This window comes from Bombus impatiens, unplaced genomic scaffold (assembly GCF_000188095.3).
Source record: "Bombus impatiens unplaced genomic scaffold, BIMP_2.2 scf_0049, whole genome shotgun sequence".
Taxonomy (NCBI): Eukaryota; Metazoa; Arthropoda; class Insecta; order Hymenoptera; family Apidae; genus Bombus; species Bombus impatiens.
In genome coordinates this window covers 1-24,137 of record NT_176468.1, presented here as the reverse complement: position 1 = coordinate 24,137, position 24,137 = coordinate 1, and the positions used below count along the sequence as shown (strand labels likewise).

Below are 24,137 nucleotides of genomic sequence, written 5' to 3'. Positions count from 1 at the left end.
TCTGACTCTCGCAACACACTCACTTTTCGACACGCATACTCTGACCTCTCAGCCATCCCCTCCTTGAAACACGAAACCGTCCTTCTGCTCTAACGTTGTTTGTTGTTTTTCTCATATCTCTGTAAGAACTAGGTGATTTTAGACACATAGGCGCTCTTAAATGTAAACGAACCTCAGAAGGGCGACGTACACGGTTTTTTCTATTTTCAACCGATCTCTAATTCAAATTACTTTACGATATTACAGTATTGTGAAAGAAAAATCGGACTCCGGTCGCCGGGATTCGAACCCGGGATCCGAACACGTTCGTAACCTAGGGCGTTAACCGAGTGGTGGTATTTGCTATCGAGGCCTTTTTTTCCACGATACTACATTCATTTCTACGCTGATGGAATTAATTAACATAATAAATAGTGATAATAATATGCAAGAATGTCTGGAAGCTCGAAGGTATTTATTGTATTTGCCATAGTATTTAAAGAACGAGACGAATCTCTATTTTTACGTTTGCACAGATTTGAAGATAAAGAAACAGCAATTGGTTCATACGGTAATATAGCTAATTTTCTTCGACAATTTGTATTTGAATTGTCACCAATCCTTTGTAGAACTCTTTCTTCTAAGTGAATGCTATAATTATCGATCTTTAATGTAAACCTAGATATATTACACATAATAAATTAGAATTAAAGCTATGACAAAATGAAACATAAGAAAACAAAAATATCTTGCTATTTCAATAAAAGTAAACAACTGTACTATGGAAAACATTCGCGTACTTTTACTAATTGAAAAAGCAAACAGTCTGATATCAGTGTCTGATGAACGATAGAATTGGTTTATTAGAAAGCATTGAAATCGATTATTCCGAGCGCGATCGGTAGATGTACAAGATAGAAAAAGAGAGAAGGAAAGAGAACGCGTGCAAATCGACGGATCTATCTCGATTTTAATTAAAATGGATTCACGCTGCAATCAACCGTTTATTTATTAATTAACATCATCGATGTTTCGGTGGTTGCGTGGTATACCGTCAGGGATCGATCGTGATTTCCAGGAGGCGAAAATAATTGAAAATTATGCGCGGTCGTGGTAACAAATTGAAATTGTGAAAAACGGAAACGATTAAACGGCGAAGATCGGAAAAAATCGGTGACCCGAACGTCGCTCAAAATACAACCTCGATACAGTTTCCAGCTATTTCGTCGATAAAAAATATGGATTATATTGGATGGGTTCTCAGAAAGCAAAACTTGATAGTATTTGAAATTTTTAATATTATTGTTCGATAGTTTGAAGGTATTTTCTGATCGCGTTTTGGATATTTCCACCGATTTGAATCAGAATATTAATCATATATAGAAAATAAAACTTGACGATGTTTGACATTTTTTGTGCCATTCTACAATTCGAATTTGAAACAGCTGTAGTTCGTAAGATCGATATTAATCACATACGCACCTAGTTATGTGGCAGTAAGTATAGAATGTTTATGTATTCATGTAAAATTTGAAGGTGAAAAAATGCACAGTACACGTGTACCTAAAGATATTCAAAGTATTTTTGTACGATCTTCCATGTTTTGGAGTAAATTAATATAAATCGAAACAAGAATATAAATAAATCAGAATTGTAATTTATACTATTTTCTATGCAAAAATATATTATTACGATGTCGAATATCGCACTAATCTATCGTGGATCTTCTCAGATCCAATATCGTCCGCGATATCCAAGAACAATATTCAATATTTCTTGGAAAGATCGCAATACACCATACAATCGTCTCGTCTTCCCTTCATAGTGTTCACGCTTGTATATAACAAATTTCGGATTTGCTAGTTTATACTTTTCTGCGTGTTCTGTACGAAGAAGAAAAGAAGTGGAAGGGAGAGAATGGAGAGAGAAAAGTTCGAGGATGTCGATACAAGAGTCACTCGCACGCAGACGGCGATGACTTGGGGACGGGCAAGAGTCTCGACAAAGTAATTCCCATTGTACGCGAGCAAATACATGGGGAGGGCCACTTAACATCGCCACTTTCGTGGCGACCCTTTCATCGCGCATTGTATCAGAAAACCGGCGCCGGATATACTCGTACGATATCCACCCTGACGCTTCCTGTTTCCGTTGGGTTTCCTCCCTTTTTCCGAACTTCCTAGGTTAGAACGCTTCAAGTAACTTTATTCAAGCTATTTCACGCTTTACGACGCGTTACGAATCAGATTCTGCTTTTTTGAAAATTTCTACTGGTAGGAAGTTTTATGGATTTATTTGGTTCGTTTTTTTCTAATTACGTGTATCTCGTTTTCTACGTAGTTCTATCTATTTCCATGTCATTTACGATTTTACGAAGTTTACAGAATAATTTAATACGACAAATTTTTCTATATTTCTAATTCGATAAGTATAAAATATCTACTTCTTTTTTTTTTGTATTCTGATATGTTTTTATAGCGCGATATAATGACGTGCAAGTTATTCTATTTCTCGCTACGATTCGTTGGTTCGAGTTGAGTCTGAAGCAGAGCAAGGGTAGAAGCAAAATTTTGCAACAAATTGCTCGTTGATTATGGAAATTGCTTTCCTAGCCGGCCACCACTACGCTTTCGCACGAGTTTATGTTGATAGAAGACGGAGAATCAATATTTTGTCACGCGTTGCTTCAACCTCTGAGAAATCTCGATTTTAAGGTAAACTAACAAACATTTTGCGTACGCGATGAGCAACGTGGAAGTATTTTCTGAAGTTTACTTGTGGTCAGCGAGTGAAATGGTAAAAAGATGTTTCTCATAAATGCGTTGTACATTAAGGAAAATTTGCATGCCAGATAAATTAAGATTTTAACTTTTATTAGTCATTTTTCTTGTAATTATAATTAATCTAAATTAAAAAAAAAAAAAAATAGAAACGAAACGACATAAGATGAAAAGATCATTCTGTCAAATATAGATTTATAAAATGTACCAATAATTTCTTCACGCGGATATATGCAAAAATTTATCACAATTCTTTCTTTTTTTTTCATAATTACAAACCGTAAATTTTCTCCTACGTATCTTTTATTATTTTATTACTCTTCGGATCCTTAACTACGTATCCGTATTCCGACTAAAAAAATATAAAAAATTTCTTTATTTCCTTCTTGCTTCGTTCCTCTCTTATCATATATTCGTTTGCGTGAATAATTTTATGACTCTAACTTAATGATATAATTTTCAAACTGAAATAGCGTCTTTTCAACTGTTAATTTCCTCTAAGATCAATTTGATCCATCGGAAGCGAAATTTTAAAAGGAAATGGAATTAATATAGATATCCAAGTTTGAAGTGAATTCGTCTTGTCGACAATTTGATCAAAGATGCACGTGCTTGCCCAGGAATGTTGCAACAGAATTATGTACGATATATAGTTGGAAGTTGAAATACACAGTCGTGTCGGATTCACATATCATTTCCTGTCACGTTTATCTGGTTGAGAGTGTATTCTCGAGTTGACAAATTAACAGAAGCAGGATCACGGTGCGAAGTTATTCGATGATTCGACGAGTTAAGCAAAGTTTCGTCTCGCTTGAGACGCTTCGTTTTCCTGTTCAGAGTTACGAACGTATTTGACTGTCACGTTAAATGTCAAGACACGTAGTTCGTACCTTAGGATTCTCTCTCGATATCTCGTGAAAATTTGAAATAGATGCTTCTACGGTTAAGTGTAAAGGATTTTACAAATTTCGTGTATACGCGTTGCTATTCGAGGAAATTTCAAGGTGTTGAATGGAAAATTGTAAGTCTAAATTTTAGAAGATGCAAGTCTTTAAATTTCTTATTTCTCGATATTTCAAATCTTCCAAATCTTCGCATTTTTAAATTTCCGAATTTCCAAAATTGCTAGTACTCGAAGTTCTGTTACTTTCAAATTTTCGCAATTCTAAATGTCAACTCTTCAAATCCCGAAAATATCAATTTTCGTTACAAATGTCAAGTCCGACGTATGTTAAATTTATTTCTATTTTCCCGACTCTGATAGAAAAAATTCTTCTTCAGGCAAACCTTCTTTCGTTTTGATTTTTCATCGATTATATGTGTCTCGAACTTGTAACTTCTCGTCCTATGTGGCTTATCAGCTTCGATAGCTGAATCAATTTGGTCAGCTAGGAAGTTGCAAAGACTCGCAAAACTCGGGACGTCACGTCGTGCGAACAATTGGGACGTGATGCACGCCGATAAGCGTATTATCGAATTAATTCGACGCGGTCAACTTTCTTGTCGATGGTTTTGTTTTCTAATTTCTTCCAGTTTCGAAACGAAGCACGTGTCTCTGTGAAATTAGCCGCGCTAATTTCCAGAATAATTGACCAAAGCTCCGATCCTTTCTCCGACTCTTTTTATTACAACGAATTAAATTGATTCTTGATCTTGTTATTTAATTATCGAATTTTCATTAAAAGGAAGAAACGTAAAAAGAAAGAGCATAATAAAGCAAAAGGAAAATAAATTATGGAGGATTCTGTATCATATTTCCATGCTGCTCACCTTCTTCCCAATTCTACTTTTCCAATTTAATTTAACGAAATGTATCTACCGATTGGTCATTGCTAATTTTATAGATAAATATTCACAGTGCTGATTGATTAAAGTTGAGAATCATAAAAGTTCAGTGCATTATTATTGCAATAGGACAGTATAGGTATTTGACAGAAAATAATACGTTTCTTAAACTTAAAGTATCTTTACTATTCATAACTTTTTACTTCTTTTAGATAACTTTAGAATCATCAAAGTCTTATAAAAATAAATAAATTAATAGCATAGACACACGATTATATTAAGTATTATACATGTCCAACGAAAGTGATATGTAAGCCTAAGAACATATTTTGAAGAAGCGGCCATTCTGACCAACATCACAGTAACTTGGATAGATACCCAGCATATTTGCAGTTCATCGACTGCGTGTGTCAAATAAGTCGACAGGTTCCCATTGCGTTTAACGCACACTTTCTATCGATATCACGGTTTTTCGTTACTTATACCTTTGTACATTTAGCATATTTTCATTTAGCGGGTATATGAAACATCGTTGTACGTTTATTATAATCATCGCAGTCATAGATACAGAGAGATGTGGAATAAAAACTGTCTCGTTATGATTCTACGTGAGTAGAGCCAGTTTTTATCGTACCAGTCTGTTTGCAGATTGTTCTAATGCAACTCGTTAGCATGAGATGTATCAAAGCATGGAAAAGTTTGTATCGTTGATATTCACACTCATTGCAGTATGCGACAGTTGGTATGCAAAACATTGTTGTGACTTGTTTTTCACGGGTGAACTTGAATCGTTGTTTATGCGTTTTTTAAATCGTCTTCTCCAGAAGTTTTGTTTATTTACGAACAAGAAAACTGTTAGTTTCAGGAATATCTCGAAAAACAACTCGAAGGAGGTCGCCGTGAACAGGCTACTCGTGGAAATCGATCAATGACGTTACTGGCACTGCGTAGGACATATTGCTTCCTTTGCTCATAGCACAACAAACATTTTTTCGTATCTTTCAGTGATGTGAAATTATTTGTATATAAGCACTTCGAATCACTTCGCTACGTACAAAACGATAGTTGATAAACAAAAACATTTGCATCTTTTGTGCGAATGATTTTATAAATTGATCCTCCTCCCTAAGTTTTTATTATGAAATATTGAATAAAATTGTGAATGTTTCCTGAAGCAACGAATCACATTACGCGCACAGAGTATCGTATTAGAACGAAATGTTTGGAAATTCCGACTGCTTGTGTAATGTGTGCGGTCGCACGAAAGAGCGACTTCTTTTCATTAGTTTACTAATTAGAAAGCTTGGAAATATTTATCACTATATATTTATTTATTTCGTTCTTTTCTGCCAATGATTGTACAGATTGTACAGAATGATTGTACACATTTATTCTTGTGGTAATAGCTTTGTTAACATTTCATAACATTGCTAGAGTTAGTTAGTTGGTGTCATTGACATCGCTTTTGCCCTTACGTAGCCCCATGGAACAGATTGACTAGTATTACATCAGGTGGCCTATCTAAAAACTAATTTTCAGTGCATAATACGTTTCTTTTAATATCTTTCAACACTTTCACGAAGCTAACTCCCCTTGCTTAAGGTATTTCCTCTTATAACTACTTAACTGTGCAAACTAAAAAAATATTTCAGACAAAGCTTGTAAAAATGATATAAAAGATTAGGTTGTTCGCGAACCAGGGTTCCTTGCAGGTTTTTCATCTTCGTAATGAGTAACAATAAAAAGATGTTGACCTCAACAAACATTGCCACTCAATTTTACAAGAACATTCTTTTACAAATCTCCACCAATCCTGAGATGTAGAATCACGCTGCGGTAGCTTTACGCTTGCTTTTTATACACCCTGTACATAGTACTTCAATCGTCAACAAAAATCCGAATTTGTAATTACTCGGTTGGAATTTACATACAGGATGGAGATCATCTTCGCAGAGAGAAGCCATTGATAATCATTCGTCAAGTCGGAGACTTCGATGGGCCTGAAGTGTATAGCAAAAAGTTTGCCGATGAGAAGAGTCTCGTCGTGCAATATTTTATCCACCATCGTGGCTACATCGCGTTTACTGCAGGATGCTGGTAAACAAAGTCCAAGCGTGATCAAATCCTAAAAAAACGCAATCTCTTAAATCTCTGATGGTCCATTAGGATTGTAAAGAGCTGTACGTGAATCTTATGGACTGTGTTAATCGAGTGCATCCTTAATCTGCTGTCTAAATGGGTTATATACTGATTGCAAGTAGCGTTACAGCTTGAATCATTGGAAATATAAATTTGAGATGCAACCTGTAAAATAAGAATGTGCTTACTTCGTCTTCTATTCCTACATGATATTGCACAGTGCTATAGTGCCGCATGCATGCAATAAAAAAACGAAACTCAAAGGGTGGATACTCCTCGTTCGGGTTCTGGTATATCGAATCGTTCTTTTGTTTTTCCTCCGAGATAAGCAGCGTGCGATTTACAGAGAGGTTGGTGCAAACTAGACGATCTCCTAACCAATAATTGTTTCCGTTGATAAATCCCTTAGATGGCACGCCACTGGTGTCCAATGCTTAAAAAATACATGCTACCATAATATACTCGAAACAGTTTGTGATAAAATTGGTGACAAGAATCTGAAGCGATGGGAGAATTAAGCGCACGGTTTGGACTTACGTATTTAAAACCATCAGTTGCAGTTGATCGGTAAAAGAACAACAACGGCGATCGCTGCTTCTACGCCCTTCGAACAAACAAATTAATTTGTTCTCAATCAAACTCAATTTTTCGCTTTGTTTTTGTGACACATCATCGATCCAAAACTATAATTTTCTACAGTTAAGACCTTTGTCGATCAAATACTCATAAGACTAAAATTTCAAAACCGCTTATTTTTGTTTTCTGGTCAAACTTAAAGATGGTATCTCGCTAGGAGTAGCCGTCCACATTTTATTTAGCAATTAAGTTAGGAAAATTTACCAAATGTCCAGTTGGACAAATTGTAAAATACAAATTAAACAATAAAAAAAGAAAGAAAATTTTTGTCTCTAATGATGGCAAGAGTTTTGCAGTTCGAATACTATACATTATTTAAACTTAATTACAAACTTGGAATAATTACGAACAGGAATATACGCAGATAATTTTAACTGTCCATAATTATGAGATTCGCAGTAAGAGACTCAAAAAAGCGATGACAGTTGACAATAAGATCTACGTCAACAGTGCAGCCGTCAATGTATTAAGTTTTTTAGTTTTCCTTGACGATTTTCTCGGCAAAAATGTCTGCTTTCGTCGAATACGCAAAAATTGAACAGCTTCTTTACTCCACGTTTGGTGGAGAAGATGGTATCTTAAAATGAGCTTCAGTGAGACTCTATTTTTTGAAGGTGAACTGTTCCTACCTTAAGTCTGGTACAGAGGCTGATGATTCGAAATCACAAATAGTACTGGACTAACCGTTCCTGTTGCCGATACCAATCCTCCGATCGACCTTTCCGTTTGAACGGTTACACAAGAATTCCGAAGCTACTTACACGGCATCCGTGCGCTGGTTGGTTTCACACCGAATGCAAAAAATTAACAATTAGCATTTTATGAGCAAATCATTCCTCAGTGTTCTTAGTCAGAATCCCGATACTAAGTTCGATCGAAGCGTTATACTCCGCTAAATTGAAAAATTATAAGATTTAGAAAATGTAAATGCATAGAAATGTAAAAACACTGCTACGTATGTACAATGGAATGGTTTTTGATGTTACAGTGTTCTCTGAAAATTTCGCTTTTTTGGACGGAACAAGTTATTTCGGCCCAATTATTCTTGTAATGTTGGCTAATGCGCCATCACATCCTTCCACAAGTGAATTTTTAGGAATTTTAAGTGAAATTGTAACGCATAATTATTTAGGTGATACAGTCAGAGATGCATATGGTAATTGATTCTTTTTAGACACGTTACGGGACAAATTTATTGCGTCGTGTATTATTATCTATTAATTACTGGCGATTATGGTATGGGAGTTTTGCGATTTTATAAAAGGTTAAGTTTAAAAGATTGTATTTCTTTGTTGTGCGAAACGTGAAAAGTCGTACCACACCACCCACACTTAATCGCGCTGAGAATATGTCATGTGACCAACTAAATGGCAATGCGAGCCAAATTAGTTTCATGTATTCTTTCTGCAGACAATATTGACATGAATGAGGACATGCAGATGCGATGGATTGGAATGATAACACAAAACGTGACAGATGGAATGCAATCATTTATTTTAGTAGGGATAATTTCGTTATATCTGTGACGGATTGTGTTATTCTCTATATCTGCTGTAGTTTTGATTCTGCTCGAATCAATTATCTGAGAAACAGCTTATAGAAACTTTTTTTATCTCTCAATTAGTTGGGATAATTGACGTTCTCAAACTCCTGTATTGCAAGTAGTTATCCGTGACATTTATTTCCTTTTACCCCATATCATTTATTATCTTTTCGACGGTTGTCCCCATGTCTCGTCAAGTAGAACATACTCGCCTGCTACGAATGACGCCCTATTTCGTCAAATAGTCAAAACACAGCATTTAGAACTCATATGTGTTGTACAATACAATGTAAAATAAAGATCAAATTCTGTAGGTGTATGTAGTATTCGGATAACAAAATATTATGCTAGAACAACACTTTGAGGTCGCTAACCGTAACTGAGAATCGCTTCTTACGAAAATAAGCTGCGAAGAGCTTCGGTTAGATACCTATTAATCCCTGACGTTTTTGAAATTTGGTATTTCTAACTTACTGTTTTGGTCAGTCTGTGTTCCATACTAATGTCCTGCATACTTTATTGTAGACCAAATTTAATACACCGAGGCTGAATTCCATCGTATACTTTATTTCATATTCTATATTTATATTACTATATTATTATATTATATTATTATATTATATGTTATATATTATTATTATATTATTATCCATTTATATAGATACATTTTTGCATTTTTTTATAGTTGAACCCACAAAATTCTGTCTCTCCTAGCATTAATAACGTTATGAAGCCATTGAACACTTATTCTGTAGCTTAAGAAATTAACAGTTTTCTGCAATGATCAGCGATTTGTGACTCTTCTCTCTTCTCTTTTTCTCTCACTTCTTATTCTGGCATGAATTTTTCGAGTCGCTATGTAACCCAGGTGCCAGTAGCAGTGGTCTCATTACTTGTAAAAAGGGAATGACTAATGACATTGAATCGAACATCCTCGCAAATTCTAGAACATTTAAATAATCAGCGTGTCTTATCGTTGCCAACATGTCTCGTCCGAGATGTTATCGGACTTCTTTTTCGGATAAGTCTGCGCTTACGTTCAAATTGACATACCGCATCAAACACTTAATATACCGTCCGCTTAAATTAAGTGTGACAGTTATTCGTACTGATAAATAATCTTTGTCAGCCTCCCTTCTTTGCAGCAAATAATCTTTGCTGCTACATCACTTTCTCGTCTCGAACACTATGTGCATTTAAATCCTGAATAATGGATTAGGTTTCGATCATTTTTTGCTCACTTCATGGTCTTGTAATGTAATCTTGTATCATTATCCACACGTTTTTTATTGTGTTCTCTGAGGCTTTGGTTTTTAACACGCAAGGCAACTGGCAGTGTTAGGTACGAAAAACAACTGCGAGAAGGTCACCTGTGTACTGCAAGGCAATGACTTTTTCTCCTTTTTCAATGATCTATATTTATTTGTATATGAACTTATTTTTTCGTCAAAATCACTTTCCTATGTACAATATCCTCGTCAATAAAGAAGAACGTGTAAGATTTTGCCGCAAGTGATTCCCTTAATTAATTCTTCTTCCCAGGCATTTTAATAAATTAAACAACATTATAAATAATGAGCCAGGAAACGTTATGAAACATTCAATTACATTAGGTTCAGAGATCACTGCCATAAAGATATGTTTTTCAATATTTCGACACATGAAAGGCCAAGTTCTTGTCATAAGTTTGATAATTGGACGACTGAGACTAATTTTTGCTACCACCTTCATTCGTTCTGCTTCGTGCACTAATATTCAATCGCAGAAGTGATATAAACGGCATTTCAGTTGTTGCGGATAACAGAACAGAAGCACTGAAACTACAAGTAATCATTGCAATGGAGTAAATGCCCTGAAAAGCAGAAACGTTATTACGTGATACTAATATTACGTCGAAATTGCCGGAATGAAATAGTTTCATTATACTTACAAAGGTGACGATATTAATGTATAAAACATAATAATTTAAAGAGTAAGCCAAAAGTATAGTAACAGGATTAAGGAGATAAGCACCATACGTTAATTTACTGAAAGGGACGAAAATATCCAGCGATAAGATTTTGTTCACGATACCTGCAAACGTAACAAGTATACTTGGGTGTAGCTCGCAAAACGTTAAATACTTCGCATTACTCAAAGAGTATTTTTACAATAACAAAAATGACATTAACGTATTACTGAGTGACATGAAAAATATCTACTTACCGCCATTATTCGTAGTGCATGCAACTACAAGCCAGGCAATACCTAATGCCCAGCATGTTCTACTGAGGGCCAAATAAAGAACGGAGAGACCTAGGGATATGTTCTTGTTCGTGAGTCCGAAGAGAATCGAACAATTACATAAAATTGCCAAGGACCAACCAACGATTAAGCTTTTCTGAAACATAAATTTAATCACCCTATTGAAAGATGCAGAAAAATATAAGTCTAACGAACAAACAGTATACATTACTTTTGAAAAATGCAATTTGTAATTCCATTTTGTAAGAAGGTGGCATGTGGCCATTCCTATGAGATATGGCGGTATTCTACACCATGGTCGTATATAAATCTCTGACATCGTTCTATATTGTCCGTCTAGTCTACGAAAGTTAATGTAACGTATATTTACAAATTCCTTATGTTATAAAGAATGTTAAACATTTTGTATGCTTACGTAGGCTGGTAATTAAGAGTGTATCCCGTGTAAACGAGTGATCCTATCGATGAGAGTAGCGTAACAATGCCTATGCCCATGGCGATATTGTAATGCCTGAAATAATTGATTTTAGAGACCAGGTACGACTAGACACTGAAGGATTAAAAATCGAAATTAGAAACTCACGTGATCGATAAAGTTAGAAGAAAACTGCCAAATACGAAGAACTGCATATCATTGGGCAAGTACCAACTCCATACGAGACACTGCAAACAGTACTTCTCTCCGAAACAATTCTTTTGTAATAACGCGAACGATGTTTGCAATAGATTATCTGAGAAAGTATACGTACTAGCTCATCCCATCTATAGAAGTTGTTGATGTAAAGTATGTTAGTCCACCAATATTTGGAACACTTTGTATGTGGATGCTCAGCGGGAAGAAGTACTGAGACATGATCGTCCCAGGTAAAATTCAATATCGTTATCAGTATGACAACGAAATATGCAGGTGTAAGCCTTCCAAGTTAATGTATTTATTTTATCATCGAAATCTCATCGATAGAATTAATCAAGCATTGATACTATACTATACCTTATATATCGTTTGACGATCTTTTGAAAAAATTCGTTCATCCTCTTTGCTATAGGCGGAATTCCATGATATTTTCGTCGTTCCTTCAGAAATGAATATGATAACAGAAAACCACTCATAAAGAAAAATGCATCCACCGATAATGTGAAGTTACTTATGATTTGCGACAGTATATGGTCGTCCATTGTATATACAAGCCATGTGTTACCTGTGTACATGAGTGACTGTATTAAAAAAATACATGGTAGATCAGAAATCGAATCGGAGTAGTAAAATTAAAACATCGTTAAAATTCGTTTCTTACTCATAACATGAAATCCGAAGAATAATATGTGCCCCAGAATAATCCATACCATAGTCACCGTTTTCAAACCGTAGAATAAGCGTAGTTTATCTTCACTCTTTTCCAGCTTAAATATTTCCTCTACATTAGTAAGAAATGAAAAGCACAGAAGATGTTGGCTGAAACGATTCAACTGCCCCGACTCGCGGGGTGCTGATTCCTCATTGTCGGTTTCGCGTTTCTCATCTATTCCGTTGTCCAATGCTGTTGGAAGTTAGTCGTACGTTACATAGATTCCCATGAAATAAACTCGAGGCGATAATAATCAGTAAGATTGGTAACGTGAGTGCAGTTTTAAGTAATAGTTAAATAATAGTTAATATAAAGTATCAACGTATGTGTAGCTTACGTATCGCGTTGTTACTTTCGAACGTAAGCTTTCCCCCTTCGTTATTCAAACGCTTTCGATATACGAAAACGTCGTACACTGTGGCCGCTATTACAGTAACACACAACGATAGCAAAACTCCTCTGTAATCATAATTTTAACGTTTCTAGGTGATATTTTATCGGATGCAGATCTTGACCTATGTAATATATATCTGAAGTGACAAAAATTCAAGTTTCAAATTGCGAGTTTGAAGTGTACGTACATGATGCAGATCATTTTCGCAGAGAGTAGCCATTGACCATCATCCACCAAATCGGAGACTTCGATCAGCTTGAGGTGTATATCAAAAAGTTTTCCAATGAAAAGTGTCTCATTACGAAATACTTTATCAAGCATAGTGGCAACATCGCCTATGCTGCAGGATGCCGGTAAGCAAAGTCCAAGCGTGATCAAATCCTAAAATGGATGCAGTTTCTCAATTTTCTGATCGTCCGTCGTGACCGTAAAAGTTCGCACGTAAATTTCATGAAATATTTTAATATTAATGATATCATCTATCAATATTATTTTAATGCGATAAATTCTTAATTGACTGCACAAACTGGCTATGCACTGATTGTAATTCGCATTGCAACTTGAATCGTTAGAGATATACAATCGAGATACTAATTCTAAAATATCCATTTGCTTACTTCGTCTTCTACTTCTATATGATATTGCACAGTGCTATTGTGCCGCGCACGTGCAATAAAAAAACGAAACTCAAAAGGTGAATACTCTTCATTCGGGTTCCGGTATATGGAATTGTTCTTTCGTATTTTGTCCGATAGCAATACCGTGCGATTTTCAGAGAAAAGCTTGCAACCTAGTCGGTCTCCTAGCCAATGGTTGTTCCCGACGACAAATCCTCCGGATGGTACGCCACTGGTATCCAATGCTTAAAAAACACATGATCTCTCATTGGAAACTGCTCGTGATACAATTGGCGATAAGGATCTGATGCGGTGTTAAAATTAATCGCACCGTTTGAAGCCAACAGCATCAGCTGATCGGAAAAACTATGACAACGACGATCGCAGCTTTTACACGCCCTGTACGAAGGAACTAGTTTCTTATGCAACGTATGAGGAAAGTCGCAAGGTCGGGAAATGGCTCGATAAAAAATTACGCATCTTACACAATCACAACGTAGCGTGATGGTACCGTGATCAGAAGAGTCTTCGCGGTTGCACAGGAGTTGTTTCTATTGTTTTTGATTCGAATTTTCCGCGGTATAAACGTGTTCATCGAGGACATGTCACGAAACACTATCGCAAACACGGTGTACATCTTTTTGAATCATGGTCGGTTGTACGTATTTCGTTTAGTTTGCTTCCTTCTTTCTTTTCGCTGTAATTGACTGAATTCGCGGAACCGAATTCGGCTATATATCTTAAAAGTTCTATTGACCTCTTAGAGCCCAAAGTATCTGGTTATTCACCGCATTCCGAAATTCATCTATCTCCGTCCGACATCTGCTGGAATTTAGAAGATCAGCATTTTCCAAAACCGCGTACACTGGAAGTATCTTCCTTGTGGCCATCGGGTCTAGTTCGGTCGCTTTTATTGACACGTAAAAGCTTGTTAAAGATAGCAGGGATAACCATGTCCACGAAATTCTTCCGCACTTCATACTTTGAAATGAGATTTACACTTGAATTATTATAATTGACTATCGAGGAATATCGGCAGCCACGTGAATGTATTTTGTTTTCTTTTTTGCAATAAAGCACGTTGCTGCTCTTTCGGTACTATGTGCGATCGTATATGCTGCTGTGTCGAACGGGGCTCGAATGGCAAATGAAGTTAGAGAGGCTCAACGGTTTCCGATAAGATTGCAGGCGACAATGCATAGTCGCTACAGGACACACCATTTATGATGTAAAATATCACAATTATTTTAATTGCTTTAGTTTTTCATATTATTTCTTCTGATCCAATTTTGTAATCCAGTATTAGTTATTTGAAACGTTTGCCTCCGATGTTCGTTTCTTTTTACCTTATATTTCATTTTCCAAGTGAGGTTCCGGAATTGTCAGCCAACTAGGTTCGGTCGATATAATTACTAATATGTTTATGATTAAAGCTTTTGACGCGGAAGTCTGAGCTAGCCTCCTTCTTGGAATTTCCATAATTTTATTGCTCATTGCTGCTATTAAAATGCGAGTGTGTTTAAATATATCGCTTTAAAATGCTTATTTCTTTCCTGGAGCCGCGGTAACTGAAAATCATCAATCTATTGCTTTATCTCGCGCCTTACATTTTTTTTGGCCGCGGTCAGGAAGTTATAGATTAGTTTTCCAGCTTAGATACCGGCTTTTTATGTATGGCGTTGTATTCGATCAAAAAAAAATCATAATTATAATAAATTCAATAATTACGCAATAATCTACGCCTTCTTTGACCAACTCTGTGGAGCATTAACTGAGCTGTTATATTATATTACAAAATTATTTCAATTCCGATAGTCTGACTATTCATTCCCAAGTGAACAGTATGTTGCAAACCGTTAAATATGATAACATAGTAGCAATTAAAAGCAACGTTACGAAATAGCATGAATATACGTCAATGATAACCAGTATCGGGAATAAACATTTCTCGAATTTAAGACAATAGTATCACAATGTATAAAGGTAATTCTACATTTAATTCACTTTCTTTTTCTGTGGGATTCTATCACCGAAGTGCAAATTTTTATAAAATGCACACAGTACACCTTCTTCCACGATTTATCCAATCAAAATTTCGCCTGCATGTCCAAAAGAAAGTAACGATCGTTCCGTTCGAAACGACCAAAACGTAAGAATCTTTCTAAGCAATTTTATGACGCCAGCTTCCGTGAGAAAGTTCCTTTTAGCAATGGTGACAACGTTTTTAATTTTCCATGTCTATCGTGTTCTCAGTACCCAAGCGTATCGTAAACACGGCTACTTCCGAATAGTAATTTAACTAATCGAAACGTGGCTGCTATGATGGCAGCACATGAAAGTAATGAAACTCCTCTGTAATCAAAATTTTTAAATTTCTAGTCGATTTTTCATTGGACGCAGATCGCGATATATAGCGTGTATGCCAATTAGTGACAAGAATTCGAACTTTCAATAACGAGCTTAGAATTTCGTAGGGAGAAGCCATTGTTGACCGTCCATCAAATCGGAGACTTCGATCAGCCTCAAGTCTGTAAAAAACGTTTTCCGATTAAAGAGTTTCATTATGGAATACTCCATCCATCATAGTGACGACATAGCGTTTGATATAGAATGCAAATAAGCAAACTCCAAAAGTCATCAAATCCTGATAAAAGCACAATGTCTCGAACCTCTGATAGTTCGTTGCAATCGTGAAAGGTCGTACATAAATGTCATGGGTTGTTTTAATGAGGTAAATTTGCTGTACAGATCATACTGATGATTACATATTGATTACAAGTAGCATTGCGACTCGAATAGTTGGATATATGGATTCGAGATGTAAACACTGAAATATCCGTAGACTTACTTCGTTTTTTGATTTTATGCGATATTGCACAGCGCTATTGTGCCGCATGCGTCCAATAAAAAGTTGAAACTCAAAAGGCGGATATTCCTCGTTCGAGTTCCGGTATATCGTATTGTTCTTTCGTACTTTCTGTCAGAGAAATGGCATGCGATTTTTAGAGATCTTGGAGCAAGTCTGACGATCTCCTATAACGCCCATTTAAAATCATGTAAAGCTACAAAATCCTTATCCTTACGAATTAGAAACTATTATTTTATATAAAAAGAGACTATAATTATATGTTTACTCTGGATGCAACTACTATAGGTAATATATAACAAAAATATATATCGGAGATGAAAGGACATCGGGACTTCCCATCTGGAATGGTGGGAAAACGCCCAATACCCTCGTCCAGACTTTTACTATAGTTAGACTTAAGCAATAAAAATAAGAAATAGTTTTAATGTTCCAATCTGGCTTCATGACGATCGGTTTGGGCTCGAAGTGACATAGCGGGTCACTGGACGTAGCCACGGTCACGGGAGGGACGTGTACCTGACAGAGGCATGGAATGACTATACGGCTCTCCTTAAAAACAAAGATTAGCCCGAGAGGTGGGGACAGGAATATATAAGGACAGTTCCACTTGGATTTGGGGTTGTTGTAGTTCATGCAGATAAGTTTACTTGTACGTGGAGTCATACGTGTATCACGTCGCATTCGTCATCCCGTGGACCGTGGATTAGTTATCGAACCTGAATTCGTTGTCATCAACATCTCGACCATCCGATCGCCGCTATTACTTACAGCCTCTTGTAGTACCCACATTTGTACCAATAAATATCAGCTATATCCGCGATGGTAAATTTGAGTGAAGGTTCATCGAACGCCCAATATTCTAACCCTAATCCGACATATATATTATGTAACGTGAAATTTGTTGAGGATACCCAGATAGAGATATAAAACTACAAGTAGGAAGTATAAATTAAATTAAATTTGATATGGTGGTTTGTTATTTCATGAACAAAAGTCATAGATAAATATACCATTCTCTTTGACATTCCATGCATTATATCTAGTTTCCCTTCTATATGAAATATACGTTGATTTCTACATCTGTATTAAACAATTATGCTATTATGCTAACAATTATGATTGCAAGAAATATACGCGTATACTACGAGATGTTTCCATTTTTTACTAAATGTAGATAGATGTTCCATTTTACCTTATGTTACGGCTGGCGTCACATAAACATTCAAATGACAGACGTTACGACGGACGTTGCAACGCTCATCTGGTCGCAGACGAGTGTTCGTTACGTTTATGGTCCACATAAGATACTTTAGTAAACGTTTAATGTTTACACCTCGACGTGAGACGAGGCAGCAGGTGAAACGGCCAAGTATAATGTATACAATCCACATGCTGCATCTACCGTTATAAATTTTCTAAATAAAAATTTAAAAAATGGTGAAGACTCCAATGCATTATCGGAACTTCGACACTGTTAAAGTTTCTCAAAAAATTTTTTCCAATTTTGTGAAAAAGGTGACATGTTCGCAGATTTATAATTGATCATAAATTGTTATGAGTTGTGAGGATCGTTTGGTCGTCGGTCTCTTGTCACGTGACAGCAGCTCATTCCGGCATCGCGGTGGGCAGAGACGCGGCGTAGCACGTGCTGGAATTTTGTCCGGCGTGGGAGCGGTCCCGCTACATCCTGCGGCACGTCATAGGCGTGAGATTGACCCCCTCGGCGATTGTAAAAGTGATGCTGAGCGGGCCACGGGAATACGAGGCTGTCCGCCTCTACTGCGAGCGAGTTATGCTCGCAAAGGAGCGAGCAGAAAGGGAGAGAAAGAGAAACTCTCTCTCTTGTAGGATAACGCGATGGTGGGGGATGGCGATCAGGGGGCCTAGAGCTGCTTCATCGCCGTCCCAACGGACCCCGACTAGAAGGGGCAATGGCTCCACGTAGCGCCAAATTCAACAGTCAGGGAATTTTTAGGACTGACTCAATCAAGAGGACGCGGGAGGGGGTGCAACAGAAAGTTGCACTGCTGTCACACGCGTAGGATGGTCATTGTGGAGTTTCAGTCGCTAAGAGTCCGACACTACTCTGCTATTGTCGAATATTAGCAGCAGCGGAGTGTCCATGAAGATTTCTGCACCTGCAAAAAAAAGCTCATTCGGAGCATATATCTAAGAAAACGTTGTACCGTTATCTAAGAAAACGTTGTTCCGTCTTGCCTTGCTTTGTCTGCTCGCTCCTATCACATAGTTCCTTATATCTGTTAATATACATATAATAACATATTTTGATGTATGATGTAGAAGGGGCTTTCAGAGCGTATTTTATACTTGGAAACTATCTTCGTCGATATAATACCATATAGATATGTTTGGTTTCAAGGAGGATACTATTGACTTTGCATGCACGATGTACCCCTGTAATTACCCTTATTTTATTACCTTTAATGTAATGTGGTTTGGCAGGGCTGTAGATTGTTGAGTCGTAGTCTACTTTAGATCAAATTATGTAATGCTTGGTAAAGGATCGATACAACTGCTCTCCTTCAGCTGTTGACAAAGACTACGTAGGCCCATACGCATTTAAATATATTAAGCAGATGGTTCGTTCCAGATTTATGGAATAGTTTTAAAATATCAAATCACTTTTTGAACTTTTTCCGGCAAATGTGTCTGCACGTGCGAATGCGGCGAAGAAGAGAAAGTGTCGCTTATAACCCGAAGGACGTACAAAATTTCATGCACGTGTTCTTTATGTTTGTTCCAAAGGACGTACCACTTCGTCACCACATGATGTTGCAGGTTGAAAGGTTAATAGCATGATGGGTAATATCAATTTTCGATTTGTTTTATGGATCCGATAGCAAATATAAATATAAATATTCGGTTACATGAATGATGCAGCGGCGTTAACAGCGATAAATTCTCCGATTTTATAAATTTCGATATCCCAAATTTTCTAATTTCCAGTTTCCGAATTTCCGAACTTCCGAGCTTATTAATTCTCAAAATATCAAACTTTTGAGTTATGAAAATTGCAAATATTCATAAGTCCAAATTTACGAATCTTCGAATTCAGAAAACAAAATTCATCTCTGTTTTCGCAACTTTGATGGAAATCACTCTTTTCCTAAAATTCCTGACATCCACCTTGTTCTTGGCATATTTTCACTTATTTGGATACTTCATCTAACTAACGTACGTATCTCGAACTTCTAATTTCTCATCGTAATAGTCTTCGTACTCAGTCATTGTCGATTTTATTGATTTTTTTTAAGATAAATTTTTACAACTCACAGTTTTTGCCATGATAATATTACATCCATATTACAAAATCATGAAAGGTTTTTCAGTACTTATATAAGTGCTTACGTAAAGAAGAAATAGCTTAGCTTTACCTATAAATTTCATGCATGGCGACGAAAATGATATGTAACTCTAAAAACACATTTTAAAGAAACGATCATACTCACGAACATTACAGCGACGCGAATAGATACCCGGTATCTTTGTAGTTCATCGACTGCGTGTGTCGAATAAGTCGACAGGTGCTCAATGCGTTTGAGTTTAACGCACACTTTCTAATCACGATTTTCGTTTCACTTATACTTTTGTATATTTAAAAAATCTTTATATTTAACAGGTATTTGGAACATTTCCCGTATATTGCTATATGTTTGTTATAATAATCACCATCATAAATACATCTACAACGAACGCGAAGAATTCAGGAAGAATTATGTTGCTTCGCTTCTCTTCGTGCACTATTATACAATCGCATAAACGGCATTTCGATTGTTGCGTATAAGAGAATAGAAGCACTAAAACTACAAACAGCCATTGTAACGAACAGGGTAACCTGGAAAACAGAATTGCTATTTCATAATACAATAGTAATATTACATCGAAATTGTCCAAATGAAATAGTTTCATTATACTTACAATGGTGACGTTATCAGCGTAGAAAGGATAATAACTTGAAGAAAAAGCCGAAAGTATAAGAATAGGATTTAGAAGATAAGCACCATACGTCAATTTACTCAAAACAACAAAAATATCTAGCGATAAGATTTTTTTCACGATACCTGCAAACGTATCAAATATATTTGGGTGTAATTTACAATAAGAAGAATGCCATTAACGCATTACTGAATGACATGAAAAATATCGAATTACCAGCATGGTTCGTAGTGCATACAACTACCAGCCAGGCTATACCCAGTGCCCAGCCCGTTCTACTGAGGGCCAAAGAAAGAATGGCTAAGTTTAAGGACGTGTTATGGTTCACGGGTGTAAATAGAATCGAGCAATTACATAGAATTGCCAAAGTCCAACCAAGGACTAAGAATTTCTAAAAGATTGGATTAATCACGTTATTGATAGATGCACAGAAATGTAACGACAAAACTGATAGAAACAGAATATGTTACTTTTGATAACCGTAATTCGTAGTTGCATTTGTTAAGAAGGTGACATGTAGCCATTCCTATGAGATGAGGAGATATTCTACACCACGGTCGTATATAAAAGTATGTCAGTGTCTTATATTGCTCATCCAACCTAGGAAAGATAATATAAGTATATTTACAAATTCTCTATGTTACAAAGAGTGTTAAACATTTTGTATACTAACGTAGGCTCGTAATTAAGAGTGTACCCCATATAAGCGACTGATCCTATCGATGAAACTAAGCTAAAAACGCCTAAGCCAATGGCAATATTGTAATGCCTGAAACAGTCGATTTTAGTGGCCGGGTAAAACTGGCCAATGAATGACTACAAAACCAAATTTCAAACTCACGTGATCGATAATATTAGGAGAAAATTACCAAATACGAAGAACTGCATATCATTGGGCAAGTACCAACTCCATGTGAGACACTGCAAACAGTATTTCTCTCCGAAACGATTCTTTCGTAGTAACGCGAACGATGTTTAGAATGAATTGCCAAAGAAAGTATACGTACTAGGTCATCCCAATGGTAGAAGTTGTTTATGTAAAGTATATTTGTCCACCAATATTTGGAACACTTAGCACTTGGATGCTCGTAGGGAAGAAGTGCTGAGACATGATCATGCCAGGTGAAATTTAATATCGCTATCAGTATAACGACGAAATATGCAGGTGTAAGCCTACAAAATTAATGTATTTATTTGATTAGCATCGTATTTGCATCGCGCATAAATTAAAACACAAAGACATATTAAAATCATCTATACCTAATATATCGCTTCATAATTATTTGAAAGAACATTTTCGTCTTTTCTGTTATAGACAGTGTTCCCTTCATTTTTTGTTGTTCCTTGAGAAAAATATAAGACGACAGAAAACCACTCATAAAGAAAAACGTGTCCACCGAAAACGTGGGATTATTTATTATTTCCATGAGTATTTCACCGTCCATCATGTAGTAAAGCGATTTGTTAGCTGCACACACGATTGGTGTCGTTAAATGAGTCGTGCTATATCAAAAATCGGAATGTACTAATGAAATTCAAGCGTGATTGTAGCCCATTTCTTACCCATAACATGAAACCCGAACATGAGCAAATGCCCGAGAATAATCCATAGCATTCCCAACACTCTCATACCGTAGAATACACGCAAAGTCTCTGTACCCTCTTGTATTTTAAATAGTGACCGTGCATTTCTGAGCAGCGAAAAACAGAGCAGATATTGATTCATGTGATTTTGTTGCCTTGATTCTAAGAGTGCCGATTCATCGTCACTGGCTTTGCATTTTACTTTTCTCACGTCCTCCAATTCTATTCAAAGTTAACCGTACGTTATATAGATTCCCGTGAAATAAACTCGAGGCGATCAGAATCCTTAACATGCAGAATACCAGATATCATTGTATGTATGGCTTACCCTTCGTATTTCCATTTTTAAGCGCAACGATTTCCTTTTCGCTGTTTACACGGTTTCGACGGGCGGAAATATCGTATACCGTGGCCCCTATAACGATAGTACACAACAACACCAAAACGCCTCTGTAATCAAAGTTTGAAAGTTTCTACTTGATATTCACGCCGATCGTGATACTTGTATTTATGTCTATTGAGAATAGAAATTCGGAGTGTCGATTAAGAGCTTGAAATTTACGTACATGATGGAGATTATCTTTAAAGAGAGAAGCCATTGATAATCATTCACCAAATCAGTGACTTCGAGGAGTCTGAAGTTTATGGCAAAAAGTTTTCCAATGAAAAGAGTTTCATTATGGATGACTTTATCTAGCATTGTAGCTACATCGTGTTTGGTGCAGGAAGCCGGTAGACAAAGTCCAAGTGTCACCAAATCCTAAAAGAAGCGTTCACCACAATCATAAAAACCGATAATGCAAATCTGATTTCATATGTCAATTGCGGATGATATCCACGTGCTTACGTCGTATGGCAATTCTTGGTGATATTGCATAGTGCTAGTCCAACCAAGGACTAAGAATTTCTAAAAGATTGGATTAATCACGTTATTGATAGATGCACAGAAATGTAACGACAAAACTGATAGAAACAGAATATGTTACTTTTGATAACCGTAATTCGTAGTTGCATTTGTTAAGAAGGTGACATGTAGCCATTCCTATGAGATGAGGAGATATTCTACACCACGGTCGTATATAAAAGTATGTCAGTGTCTTATATTGCTCATCCAACCTAGGAAAGATAATATAAGTATATTTACAAATTCCCTATGTTACAAAGAGTGTTAAACATTTTGTATACTAACGTAGGCTCGTAATTAAGAGTGTACCCCATATAAGCGACTGATCCTATCGATGAAACTAAGCTAAAAACGCCTAAGCCAATGGCAATATTGTAATGCCTGAAACAGTCTATTTTAGTGTCCGGATAAAACTGGCCAATGAATGACTACAAAACCAAATTTCAAACTCACGTGATCGATAATATTAGGAGAAAATTACCAAATACGAAGAACTGCATATCATTGGGCAAGTACCAACTCCATGTGAGACACTGCAAACAGTATTTCTCTCCGAAACGATTCTTTCGTAGTAACGCGAACGATGTTTAGAATGAATTGCCAAAGAAAGTATACGTACTAGGTCATCCCAATGGTAGAAGTTGTTTATGTAAAGTATATTTGTCCACCAATATTTGGAACACTTAGCACTTGGATGCTCAAAGGGGAGAAGTGCTGAGACATGATCGTGCCAGGTGAAATTTAATATCGCTATCAGTATAACGACGAAATATGCAGGTGTAAGCCTACAAAATTAATGTATTTATTTGATTAGCATCGTATTTGCATCGCGCATAAATTAAAACACAAAGACATATTAAAATCATCTATACCTAATATATCGCTTCATAATTATTTGAAAGAACATTTTCGTCTTTTCTGTTATAGACAGTGTTCCCTTCATTTTTTGTTGTTCCTTGAGAAAAATATAAGACGACAGAAAACCACTCATAAAGAAAAACGTGTCCACCGAAAACGTGGGATTATTTATTATTTCCATGAGTATTTCACCGTCCATCATGTAGTAAAGCGATTTGTTAGCTGCACACACGATTGGTGTCGTTAAATGAGTCGTGCTATATCAAAAATCGGAATGTACTAATGAAATTCAAGCGTGATTGTAGCCCATTTCTTACCCATAACATGAAACCCGAATATGAACAAATGCGCGAGAATAATCCATAGCATGCCCAACGCTCTAATACCGTAGAATATACGCAAATTCTCTACACCTTCTTGTATTTTAAATAGTGGCCGTACATTTCTGAGCAGCGAAAAACAGAGCAAATATTGGTTCATGCGATTTTGTTCCCTCGACTCT

The 24,137-nt window shown here is 36.3% G+C and overlaps 2 protein-coding genes across 2 annotated transcripts; both read right to left on the bottom strand.

Annotated features, from left to right (window-relative positions):
- Positions 1 to 9,863: 9,863 nt before the first annotated feature.
- Positions 9,864 to 14,881, bottom strand: LOC100742968 (nose resistant to fluoxetine protein 6-like). Its single transcript, XM_003485277.4, has 14 exons — positions 14,221 to 14,881; positions 13,464 to 13,708; positions 13,034 to 13,227; positions 12,790 to 12,911; positions 12,402 to 12,644; positions 12,098 to 12,305; positions 11,856 to 12,021; positions 11,690 to 11,769; positions 11,522 to 11,617; positions 11,318 to 11,447; positions 11,068 to 11,242; positions 10,793 to 10,935; positions 9,937 to 10,714; positions 9,864 to 9,874 (listed from the first exon to the last, which is right to left on the bottom strand). Exons 1-13 carry the CDS (start codon positions 14,441 to 14,443, stop codon positions 10,571 to 10,573), a joined length of 2,169 nt encoding a protein of 722 aa, XP_003485325.1. The 5' UTR covers positions 14,444 to 14,881; the 3' UTR covers positions 9,864 to 9,874; positions 9,937 to 10,570.
- A 4,738-nt stretch (positions 14,882 to 19,619) lies between these two features.
- Positions 19,620 to 24,131, bottom strand: LOC100742852 (nose resistant to fluoxetine protein 6-like). The gene is made up of 18 exons (XM_024371604.2): positions 23,953 to 24,131; positions 23,650 to 23,857; positions 23,397 to 23,562; positions 23,231 to 23,310; positions 23,063 to 23,158; positions 22,860 to 22,989; positions 22,721 to 22,780; positions 22,440 to 22,633; positions 22,202 to 22,323; positions 21,853 to 22,095; positions 21,550 to 21,757; positions 21,297 to 21,462; positions 21,131 to 21,210; positions 20,963 to 21,058; positions 20,760 to 20,889; positions 20,506 to 20,680; positions 20,272 to 20,414; positions 19,620 to 20,188 (listed from the first exon to the last, which is right to left on the bottom strand). The coding sequence occupies exons 1-18, from the start codon at positions 24,113 to 24,115 to the stop codon at positions 20,057 to 20,059; spliced, it is 2,592 nt and encodes an 863-aa protein (XP_024227372.2). The 5' UTR covers positions 24,116 to 24,131; the 3' UTR covers positions 19,620 to 20,056.
- Positions 24,132 to 24,137: the final 6 nt, after the last annotated feature.